This window comes from Carcharodon carcharias, chromosome 10, assembly GCF_017639515.1.
Source record: "Carcharodon carcharias isolate sCarCar2 chromosome 10, sCarCar2.pri, whole genome shotgun sequence".
In the NCBI taxonomy this organism is placed as follows: domain Eukaryota; kingdom Metazoa; phylum Chordata; class Chondrichthyes; order Lamniformes; family Lamnidae; genus Carcharodon; species Carcharodon carcharias.
Genome location: NC_054476.1, coordinates 138,481,916 through 138,494,267, shown reverse-complemented (window position 1 = coordinate 138,494,267; position 12,352 = coordinate 138,481,916). Strand labels below are relative to the sequence as shown.

At 44.8% G+C, this 12,352-nt stretch overlaps 1 protein-coding gene across 2 annotated transcripts in view; it reads left to right on the top strand.

Annotated features, from left to right (window-relative positions):
• The window catches only part of LOC121282961 (integrin alpha-E-like), a 312,306-nt gene that overhangs the window by 220,828 nt on the left and 79,126 nt on the right, over positions 1–12,352 (top strand). For both annotated transcript variants that reach the window (XM_041196807.1, XM_041196806.1), the window contains exons 27-28: positions 3,641–3,714; positions 4,508–4,649. In XM_041196807.1, coding sequence (XP_041052741.1) covers positions 3,641–3,714; positions 4,508–4,649 — 216 coding nt within the window. The remainder of the gene's footprint in view (positions 1–3,640; positions 3,715–4,507; positions 4,650–12,352) is intronic.

The following is a 12,352-nucleotide window of genomic DNA, read 5'->3' as shown; positions in this document are numbered from 1 at the left end:
TAAGAAATTTTTCCAGGTCCCAACGAGAGCATGAAGCAGCACTGAAGTAATCATCAATGTACCGGAGAAAGTGTTGTGGGAGGGGGCCGGAGTAGGACTGGAACAAGGAATGTTCCACATACCCCATAAAGAGACAGGCATAGCTGGGGCCCATGCGGGTACCCATAGCCACACCTTTTATTTGGAGGAAGGGAGTGGAGTTAAAGGAGAAATTGTTCAGTGTGAGAACAAGTTTAGCCAGACGGAGGAGAGTAGTGGTGGATGGGGATTGTTCGGGCCTCTGTTTGAGGAAGAAGCAGAGAGCCCTCAGACCATCCTGGTGGGGGTTGGAGGTGTAGAGGGATTGGACGTCCATGGTGAAGAGGAGGCTGTTGGGGCCAGGGAACTGGAAATTGTTGATGTGGCGTAGGGTATCAGAGGAATCACAGATGTAGGTGGGAAGGGACTGGACAAGAGGAGAGAGAAGGGAGTCAAGATAGTGAGAAATGAGTTCTGTGGGGCAGGAACAGGCTGACACAATCGGTCTGCGGGGACAGTCCTGTTTGTGGATTTTGGGTAGGAGGTAGAAGGTTGGGTGACTATCAGGTTGGAAGCTGTGGAAGGGAGATCTCCAGAGGAGATGAGGTCAGTGATAGTCCTGGAAACAATGGCTTGATGTTCAGTGGTGGGGTCATGGTCCAGGGAGAGGTAGGAGGAAGTGTCTGCGAGTTGACGCTCAGCCTCTGCGAGGTAGAGGTCAATGCGCCAGACAACAACAGCACCACCCTTGTCAGCGGGTTTGATGACAATGTTAGGGTTGGACCTGAGAGAACAGAGTGCAGTAAGTTCAGAGAGAAACAGGTTAGAATGGGTGAGAGGAGCAGAGAAATTGAGATGACTAATGTCACGCCGACAATTCTCAATGAAAAGATCAAGAGTAGGTAAGAATCCTTTTACCCACCTCCAATATTCTCCCTCCACCTGGACCCCTCCCTCTGGAATCTTAAGAACAAAGGGACCTTGGCATGTGTGTCCATAAATTTCTGATGGCGGAGGGGCATGTTAGTGGGGTGGTGAAAAAGGCATGTGGAATACTTGCCTTTATCAATTGAGGCATAGATTACAAAAGTAGGGAGGTCATGTTGGAGTTGTATAGAATCTTGGTGAGGCCACAGCTGGAGTTCTGTGTGCAGTTCTGGTCGCCACATTATAGGAAGGATGTGATTGCACTGGAGTGGTTGCAGAGGAGATTCACCAGAATGTTGCCTGGGACGAAACATTTAAGTTATGAAGAGAGGTTAGATAGACTTGGGTTGTTTTCGTTGGAGCAGAGAAGACTGAGGGGCGACCTGATCGAGATGTACAGAATTATGAGGGGCATGGACAGGGTGGATAGGGAGCAGCTGTTTCCCTTAGTTTAAGGGTCAGAAATGAGGGGATATAAGTTCAAGGTGAGAGGCAGGAGGTTTAGCAGGGAATGTGAGGAAAAATGTTTTTACCCAGAGGGTAAATGTGCTGCCTAAGAGGGTGGTGGAGGCGGGTTGCCTCACATCCTTTAAAAAGTACCTGGATGAGCACTTGGCAGGTCATAACATTCAAGGCTATGGGCCAAGTGCTGGTAAATGGGATTAGGTAGGTAGGTCAGGTGTTTCTCACATGTCGGTGCAGACTCGATGGGCCGAAGGGCCTCTTCTGTACTGTGTGATTCTGAGTAGCGACGGTTGAGAGAGGACCTGATAGAGGTGTATAAGATTGAAGGGCATAGATAGGGTGGATAGGAAGGCACATTTTCCATTTGTAGAGGGGTCAATAACCAGGGGGCATAGATTTAAGGTAAGAGGTGGAAGGCTAAGTGGGGAGTTGAGGAGAATCTTTTTCACCCAGAGGGTGGTGGGAGTCTGAACTGCACTGCCTGAAAGGGTGGTTGAGTCATAAACTCTTGTAACATTTAAGAAGTATTTAGATATTCACTTGCGTTGTCATAACCTCCAGGGCTATGGGCCAAGCGCTGGAAAATGGGATTAATATAGCCAAATCTTTGTTGACCAGCATGGACATGATGGGCCAAATGGCCTCCTTCTGTGCTGTAAACGTTTGAGCCTCTGATAGGCCTCCCAGTCCCATGCAGAGTAAGATCCTCTTGGAGAATGTGGCAGATATGATCCCCCACATCTCTTGACATGTAAAGGTGTTTGTGGCACTGTCTTTTGCCGAGCTCCAAGTATAAGAGGCCTCTACTGTAGACCCTTGGTTGTGCCAAATGCTTCTGTGAATTTGGTGTCTCCTCATCAGCATCTGGGTCTTCCTGGGGCCCTGCTGGCTCTTGTTCCTCAGGGCGACATTCTTCCCTGAGCTGTGCCATACGGCAAGGGGCCTTTCTTCTCCTCACTCACATCAAACCTATCAAGAATGCAGCGTTGCTTGTAGCCTGCACCCCTCCTTCTATCTGTGGACAAATAGAATAGAGACATGATTGCACCTTACCCTGGAATAGTCTCCCTCCATCACCAAGCCTGGAAGCCAGTGTGAAACCCTTGGCCTGCTGTCATTCCAGACATGGCATCCACAGGCCACCCCTTGCAGCTGAAGCACATCCTGAAGGTTCACAGTTGGCTGAGCATCCTCCCAGACATGATTGAGCATTAACACATAGACTTTGATCAGGGTGAATACAGCCATGTGCTCTTACCCTCACTCAGGCTACTGTCAGCCTGCCTCCTTTGGCCTAGACACTGGCCCAGCCTCACACTAATTTCATGACTGCAAGTGTTGTGGCCTGTAAGCCATGACCATCCAGATGATAATGTGGAGCCTTCTCTTGAGCTTGTTTATGTGCAATACCTGTGGCTCCTTAATTGTTTGATCTTCATTCCCTCTTTGCCCACATGTCCATCACAGCGACATGTAATCAGACCAAATAAAATATTGCTCCAAGCCTTAATAGATTCTTGCATGAATGTGCTCCATGAGTTAAGGTGCCAAACTCCTTTAATTGACATTTGATGCATGTTAACAGTTCTCAGCTGACCTTGATCTGCATGTTTTGAGCCAATAATTATTGGGGTGCCCTTCAGTCAGCCCAAAATTGCAGTCGTCGACTCCTCCCACATGCCCTCAGACCTTTCTCCTGGCAATTTTTTTCAAGTGTTGTTTTTCGGCTGCATCATTCCAAGGTCTTGGTCATCATGGTGGTTCTGTGATTTGTCCGGACAACTAGCATCCAACATCCCCCCTCTTACCCTCCAAGTCCCTCCTATCCTCCTGCATCCTCGCCCCATCCACTTTCTCCTCTTCCAATCAATCTTTTGTCCTTATCCAATCTGGCTTATATGTGACTCCAGACCCACAGCGGCATGATTGAACTTCAGCTGCCTAATGAATGGCTTAGCAAGCCTCTCAGCTACCTTCAAGGAAGCAGCTCCCCACCACCTAAAGGGCAATTAGGGATCAGGAATAAATGCTGACCCACATCCTGTGAATGAATTAAAAAAAACCCCATACTATGTTTTTAAAATGTCAAGTTTCAATTATCTACCAAAATCGAAACCTTTCTCCAGTATTATATGTAGCTGTTAGAACGCAGGCCAATAGAATTTTGTTGCTAAGATAACTGTATAAGTTGTGGGAAACATTTATATCTGGACCTTGCATTTTCTTTTAGATCGAATTCCAGAAGAACTGCGGCTCTGATAATATCTGCAACGCAAAACTAGACTTGGCATCCAATCTGCCACAGTAAGTTAGTTATTTATATAATGGTGCCGGCGTGAATAAGCTGATACAACCTATGCTTTGTGTGTCAATATAGCACAGTACCTTTCTTCATGTACGATAGGAGCAGATTAGGTAAAGGTTCATGGTGAAATATTCAGATACCAAGGGACATAAATTAAAACATGGGGCCGGATCTTCAAAACAGGGTTGAGAACCTGACACCTAGATAAATCCCCCGAGCTGTGTCACGCTTGCCATACTATTTTAAAATTCCAATTGGTTAAATGGCCAGGAGGTGAGCTTGGCACTCAATTAGAGATGCCAACTGACTTCAGGAGGTGGGAGCTGCCTGCCTGGTGCCAGCGCCAAAGACAGGCAGTGGCCATGTTGGGGCCAACCACTGCCTTGTGAATTGGAGCAGGCAGCTCCTCGGATGGCCAGGCCATTGAAAACAGCAATGGATTTCCTAAATCAGGTTGGAATAATTGGAACAATATCACCCTCTCTCTCCAACCCCTTTGAAAATTGTAAACTGTCGCAGAGGCAGCAGGATCCAGCCCCAGACTCCAGGAACGCAATTTTCAAACCCCGCCCGCCCTCATTCCTGTCCCCACCAGCATTTAAAAATCCGATCTGGGGTGTTAGCAGCAAGAAGGTAATTTAGGTTGAACATTTATACTCAAAATGCAATGGAGTTGTGATGGAGAGAGCTACACATTAGAGAGTGTTGAGTGATAGAATCGCACATAACTGTCACAAAGAATTTTCACAGTTGGTCTTATTTTACTGATACAAACTATAACTCTGTTTTCAGAAACTTTACTTGGATTGTTGGTAAGACAAAAGAAGTGAGTTTGAAGATTGATCTGTCCAATATTGGAGAAGATTCATATCTCACCACCATGGTCCTGTCCTACCCAAAGAGCTTTTACTTCAAGGGGATCTCAAAAACACTGGTGAGATGAGATTCTGACAAAGGGTTTATGACTGAAACATTCAAGAGTTTTAATCCCCAAGATCAGGAGGGTTGGGGCGGGACGTTGTCTTGTTTCTTGTTTTAGTGATGCACACAGGCTGTCGACATTGTAGCTGAGCTAACTTTATTGATATCGCATTTTCCTGACGTGAACACATTTCTGAAATATAAAGACAGGCTCCAACATGTGTTTTCTGACCTTCAACCCCCAGGTTAGATGACCCAGTATATAGTACAAAGTACCTATAGAATCTAATACTGGAGTCCACAGTCACAATCAGCTATCATTATGACAGATGTGAAGCAAAAATAGTAAAATGTGTGGCTCGGCTCCAAGCTCCCACATCCAGACACGTTTAGCTGCGTGTGAGCTACCTGTTCGCTGGAGTCAGTGAGGTCAAAGCTTAAGATGATCAATCATTATACAGGTGGTGCGATCATTAAGACTTGGTAGTGAGGCTGGATTAAACAGGCATTTGAGTTGAACTGGCTCTGAAGCCAGGTCGGGTCTCCAGAGTTTGGGAAAAGGAGGCGAGTTTCACGTATATTTCATGGGTGTCGAAGTCCAGATTGCCTGACCTCCATTAAGTCTCCATGCTTACAGCTGCTTTGTCAGTTCCCTTTGGCAAAAGTTTCACAAAGCGTTCTTGTCACTATATAAGTTTGTGAGAAGTTGTAGGTTTTCAAATGTACACCCAGCAGGACAGGGGAGTTGAGGGGACCGTGCATCAAATGGAGAAAACAATCACTATCCACATCAGCGATGACATGCTGTGGTGGGATTGGCACTTACATATGAAATAGGAGCAGGAGTAGGCCACTCGGCCCCTCAAGTCTGCTCCACTATTCATTAAGATCATTACTGATCTGTCTGTGTTTCGAGTTCCACATTCCCATCTATCACCTTCTACCACCATCTTGCCATCTATCTAACCCTAACCTTTGATCCCCTTGCCTAACAAGAATCTATCTACCTCTGCCTTAAAAATATTCAGTAACCCCGCTTCCACTGCCTTCTGAGGCAGAGTGTTCCAAAGTTGCAAAACTGTGAGAAAAAATTTCTCCTCATCTCTGCCCTGTAAGAGCAACACCTAATTTTAAAATGGTGATCCCTAGCTCTGGACTCATCCACAAGAGGAAACATCCTTTCCACGTCCAGCTTGTCAAGCCCAATCAGGATCTTGTATACTTCAATCAAATTGCCCCTCACTCATCTAAACTCCAGTGGAAACAAGCCCAGCCTGTCCAACCTTCCCTCATAAGCATAACTGCTCATTCCAGTTATCAATCTAGTAAACCAGCTCTTGCACAGAAGGGAAGGGCACAGGGGGGAGGTGCAGGTGAGTGGAGAACAGCAGAGAGGAAATCAATCTAGGAGAGACAATCTCAGGAGGTACAACCCCCCAGGAGTGTCGGCAGGCTCATGACACCTGTGAAGAATTAGTTGCAGGAGCACTAAATGGGAGTCATATGAACACCAGATGGGGCATAAAACAATCCATCAACATGTTGAAGATGTGCTTGAGGTGCCAGTGAGGGCCTCCAGATCATGGTGCTGTGCTGTGTCCTGCACAACATTGTACAGCAGAGAGAAATACATTTAGAGGGTGACCGAGATACTCACCAGGCGTCACCTGATGAGAATATTAGGGAGGAAAGGGAGAAGGAGGAATGTGAAGGTGGGACACCTATCACTGGATCATATGTATTCATTGTTGTCAAGGACGCACTCTCATAGCTGAGATGCCCAGTTAGCTATTCTAATCTATCACCTCCAGACCCCCCTTCCGACACAAAACAGTGCTTCAACCACACATCCGTCCGTTGCACATCAATCCAATTGGCCTCATCAAAAATTGGCACTCATCATGAAACAAGTGAAAGGATAAGTTAGCACTTGGGACTCAAGAATGGGCAATGCGTGGAAGTGGTGTTCATGAATTTTATTATATAGTTATTTAATATTATTATAAAAAAAGAAACTTAACAACATGACATTTTGTCAAACAGCCATGTGCACACCCATGGTAAATTACAATTGCTTTAACTATGCCTCCAGTAGCTTATGCATGCAACCCCCAGACATTTCAACAGAGGTATAGACAGATTGCTCACGTCGCTACCCTGACTGCTTAGCTGCTTTTTATTGACTTCCTCTGGGTTTTGGAGTCTCTGAAGGCCCTGCCAAAGATTGCTCCACCTGTACTCATGCAGGGATAGATTGAGACATCAGGGAATGGGTACTGGTCCAGAGTGGCACCAGGTGAGAAGTGAGAGCACTTTGGGTTTAGTTCCCACTTCCATGTCTCCTTTGCCCATCATCCTTCTCCTGGTTCAGCACCACAATACTTCTACTGCAGACCAGCTTGGTGAAGATCTGCAGTGCATACTTGTAAAGTCATGGATAAGGTATCTGAGATCCTGCTTAAGCTGGCAGAATTGTTGCCATTAAAAGTCTGTATGCTATTCCAAATGGATTGTATGGACTCATTTGAGAACCAAGTGTGAAACTCTGTAGATGAAGCCAATCTCTTACAGTTAGCTGTACCACTAAGCCACTACTGTTCAAGTTCACCTTCTCCATCCTCTTTGCTATTGTAACTTTCCTGTCTCTCTATCTCTAATTGAGAGGGATACAAAGGTGCCATTTATCTCCATAATGTTCTCTGCTGCATTGGTGAGCTGGGTTTTTTTCAAATTTGATCATGAGATGTGTGCTGGCAAGGCCAACATTTATGACCCATTCATAATTGCCCTTGAGAAAGTGGTAATGAGCCACCTACTTGAACCACTGCAGTCCTTGTGCTGAAGCACTGTCAGAATTATAAGGGATTCAAACTTGATACCAATTGCTTCCGGCAAACTTTTTATTGGTACACAACAGAGACCAACATATTAGCTCAGAAGAAGTCATACGGACTCAAAATGTTAATCCTGTTTCTTTCACCACAGATGCTGCTAGTTTTTCCAGCATTTTCTGTTTTTGTTTCAGATTTTCAGCATCTGCAGTATTTTGCTTTTATCAGCATATTAGTGTCTAGGTAATAATTTATTATTTCAAGCAGATCATATTTCACCTGTGAAACTACTGGACAGAGTAGCTTGGGATGTCTACTTCTTCTTTAGTGTTAGGCTCCTGTCATCATTTATGTCCACTCACACTGGCTAGATGTCTTATTTTTGTCTTCCAACTCTGTCTGGTCACTCACAACCCTTTTCTTTCATACCCCTTTTCCTTGGCCATATGACTCAATGGATCCAATCATACTTTGCCATATAAGGTCCTTTGTTCTGATAAGTCCCTCTTCAGGTACACTTATTCTACTTCCCTTTTTCCCACTCAACATCTTACAGCAGCGTCTGTTTTTTCTGCTCTTTCTGAATCTTATGACCTTGTCCTGTCCAGTTCATTGGTCACCAAGTCAACCATCGCATTGGCCAGTTTAGCAATTTGTCACACAATGGCAGTTGCTGTTGCAGCTTGTGAGTTTAAACAATTATAAGCATTTCTCTAATCCTATTCAATATCTTGAAGAGACATAATTCTTTTTCCAATGTGTGACATTCATTTTGCACCAATTCCTTTGTAACAGAATACATTTGTCCTTGGTTCTGCATTTTGTAGCCATTTGCAGTTTAGATTATACTTCACACACCATCTTGCACTTTGCACGACAATTTTTTAAAAATTCTTCCATGGGTTATGAGCATTACTAGCAAGGCCAGCATTTGTTGCCCATAATTGCTCTTGAGAAGGTGGTGATGAGTTGTGTTCTTGAACCGCTGATTCCATCTGGTGTAGTTACATCCACAGTGCTGTTAGGCATTTACAAACTACAAATTATTGTTATACACATATTATTGCTAAGACTTGTTATTGTAAATAACAACTTAAGGACGAGAAACATTATTCAACAAACAGTGCTGGTAGGGAGGGAGTTCTGGGATTTGGACCCATTGACAGTGTAGGAATGACAAAATATTTACAGATCAGGGTGATGTGTGACTTGGAGGAGAACCTGCAGGTGGTGGTGTTGCCATGTATCTGCTGCCCTTGTTCACCTAGGTAGTAGAGGTTGCAAGCTGCGAAAGTGTATTCAAGTCTTGGTGGGTTGCTGCAATGCATCCTGTATATGGTGCACATTGCTGCTGCTGTGCCAGTGGTGGAGGAAGTGAATGTTTAAGGTGGTGGATGTGGTGCCAAACAAGCAGGCTACTGTGTCTTGGATGGTTTCGCGTTTCTTGAGTGTTATTCGAGCTACACTCATCCAGCCAAGTGGGGAATTTTCTGTCAGATCCCTTCTTGTGCCTTGTAAATGGTGGACAGGCTTTGAGGAGACAGGAGGTGAGTTACTCAACGCCAAATTCCCAGCCTCTGACCTGCTTATGTAACCACAGTGTTTATGTGGCTAGTCCAGTTAAGTAATCCCCAGATTATTTGTGGTGACTTCCCTCATTTCTCTCCCTGTCCCTCGCAAATACAGAATGTTTGCACTCTCTTTTTCTAAAAGAAACATACCAACATACGAACATATGAAATAGGCCCCTCAAGCCTGCTCCACTATTCAATAAGATCACAGCTGATCTGCTTGTGTTTCAAGTTCTACATTTCCCTCTACCTCCAATATCCTTTGATTCCCTTGCCTAACAAGAATCTACCTACCTGTAACTTACAAATGTTCAATGACCCCGCTTCCACTGCCTTTTGAGGCAGTGTTCCAAAGTCGCACAACCCTCTGAGAGAAAAGAAATCTGCTCATCTATGTCCAAAAAGGGCGACCCCTAATTTTAAAACAGTGTCCCCTAGTTCTGGACTCACCCACTATAGCAAACATCCTTTCCATATCACCTTGTCAATATTGTTAGTTTAAACTAACTTGACAGGGGGATGAGATCCTGAGAGGGGGTTCAGTAGGGGGAGATGCACAGCCAAAGTTAGAAGAGAGAGCAAGTGAGTCTGGAAGGCATAGAAATTACAGGCCAGTCAAGACACAAGGGAGTTTGGCAAGGTTGGATGGTATTTATTTTAATACAAGGAGTCTGACGAATAAGGTAGATGAGTTGAGGGCACAAATTAACACATGGAAGTATAATGTCATTGCTGCTGCAGAGACATGGTTGAGAGAGGGGCAGGATTGGCAGCTCAATATTCCAGGATATAGGGTCTTCAGGCAAGACAGAGAAGGAGGTAAAAGAGGAGGGGGTGTCACAATATTGATCAAGGAATCAATTACAGCAGTAAGGAGGGATGACATCATAGAAGGCTCCTCAAATGAAGCCATATAGGTAGAACTTAAAAACAAAAAAGGAGCAATCACATTGCTGGGAGTGTACTATAGGCCCCCAAAAAGTCAGAGAAATAGAAGAGCAGATATCTAGGCAAATTTCAGAGAAGTGTAAAAATAATAGGGTAGTAATGGTAGGGGATTTCAACTTCCCCAACGTTAAATGGGTTAGTCATATTGTGATATTTAGAAGAAGTGGAATTCTTAAAATGCGTCCAGGAGAGCTTTTTAAGCCAGTACGTAGAAGGTCGTACAAGAGAGGGGGCGGTCCTGGACTTAATTTTAGGGAATGAAGCCGGTCAAATGGTAGAGGTATCAGTGTGGGAGCATTTTGCAGATAGTGATCATAACTCTGTTAGATTCAAGTTTTTCATGGAAAAGGACAAGGATGGGCCAGAAATCAGAGTTATAAATTGGGGAAAGGCCGATTTTAATAAGATCAGGTATGATTTGGCCAAAGTGGACTGGGAGCAGCTACTTTTAGGTAAATCTGCATCAGAGCAATGGGACTCATTCAAGAAGGAAATAGGGAGAGTACAAGGCCAACATATTCCAGTAAAGAGAAAGGGTGGGACCAACAAATCCAGGGAACCCCGGATGTTGAGGGATATACAGGATTGGATAAAGAGAAAAAGGGAGGCTTATGGCAGATACCGAGGGCTCAAAATAACGGAAGCCCTAGAGGAGTATAGAATATGTAGGGGGGAATTTAAAAAGGAAATTAGTAGAGCAAAAAGGGGCATGAGAAAACATTGTCAGGGAAAACAAAGGAAAATCCAAAGTTATTTTACAAGTACATTAAGAGTAAGAGGATAACAAGGGAAAGAGTAGGGCCCATTAAGGACCATAGTGGTAATTTGTGTGTGGAGCTGGAAGACGTTGATAGGGTTCTAAAGGAATACTTTCTGTCGGTGTTCACAAGTGAGAGGGATGACGTGGGTATGAAAATCAGGCAGATGGACTATAATATAATTAAAGAAATTAGCATAGAAAGGGAGGAGGTTCTAAGTGGTTTGGCAGGCATAAAAGTAGATAAATCTCCAGGTCCGGCTGAAATGTATCCCAGGCTGTTGAGTGAGGCAAGGGAGGAGATAGCAGGGGCGCTGGCAATAATTTTCAATACCTCTCTGGCCATAGGACAGGTGCCGGAGGACTGAAGGACAGCCAATGTGGTACCGTTATTCAAGAAGGGAGGAAGGGATAAACCAGGGAACTACAGGCCAGTCAGTCTAACCTCAGTGGTGGGGAAACTATTGGAAGCAATTCTGAGGGACAGAATTAATCTACACTTGGAGAGGCAGGGATTAATCAAGGACAGTCAGCATGGTTTTATTAAGGGAAGGTCATGTCTGACCAATTTGATTGAATTTTTCGAAGAAGTGACCAGGTATGTAGATGAGGGCAATGCATTTGATGTAGTCTACTTGGACTTCAGCAAGGCTTTTGATTAGGTCTCGCTTGGGAGACTGATAACGAAGTTAAGAGCCCATGGGATCCAAGGCAATTTGGCCAATTGGATCCAGAATTGGCTGAGTGGCAGGAAGTGGAGGTTGATGGTCGGGGTGATTGTGTGATGCCTGTGTCCATTGGGGTTCCACAGGGATCGGTGTTGGGTCCCTTGCTGTTTGTGGTATATATAAATGATTTAGACTTGAATGTTAGGAGGGTTGATCAGTAAGTTCGCAGATGGCACACAAATTGGTGGGGTGGTAAGTAGTGAGGAGGATAGCCTTAGATTACAGGACGATATAGACAGGCTGGTCAGATGGGCTAATCAATGGCAAATGGAATTTAATCTGGATAAGTGCGAGGTGATGCACTTAGGCAGGACAAACAAGGCACAGGAATACACGATGAATGGTAGGACTCTGGGAAGTACCGAGGATCAGAGGGACCTTGGTGTGCACGTCCACCGGTCCCTTAAGGTACTGGGACAGTTAGATAAGGTGGTTAAGAAGGCATATGGGATTCTTGCCTTTATTAGCCGAGGCATAGAATATAAGAGCAGGGAGGTTACGCTGGAACTGTAAAAAAATGCTGGTTAGGCTACAGCTAGAGTATTGCGTGCTGTTCTGGAATCTGCAGTATAGGAAGGATGTGATTGCACTAGAGAGAGTGCAGAGGAGATTTACCAGGATGTTGCCTAGCTGGAGGGTTTTAGTTATGAAGAGAGATTGGATAGACTGGGGTTATTTTCTTCAGAGCAGAGGAGTTTGAGGGGAGACATGATTGAGGTATATAAGATTACGAGGGGCATTGATAGGGTAGACAGAAAGGAACTTTTCCCCATGATGGAGGGATCAATAACCAGGGGGCATGGATTTAAGGCAAGGGGCAGAGGTTTAAAGGGGATGTAAGGAAGAATTTTTTCACCCAGAGGGTGGTAGGAATCTGGAAC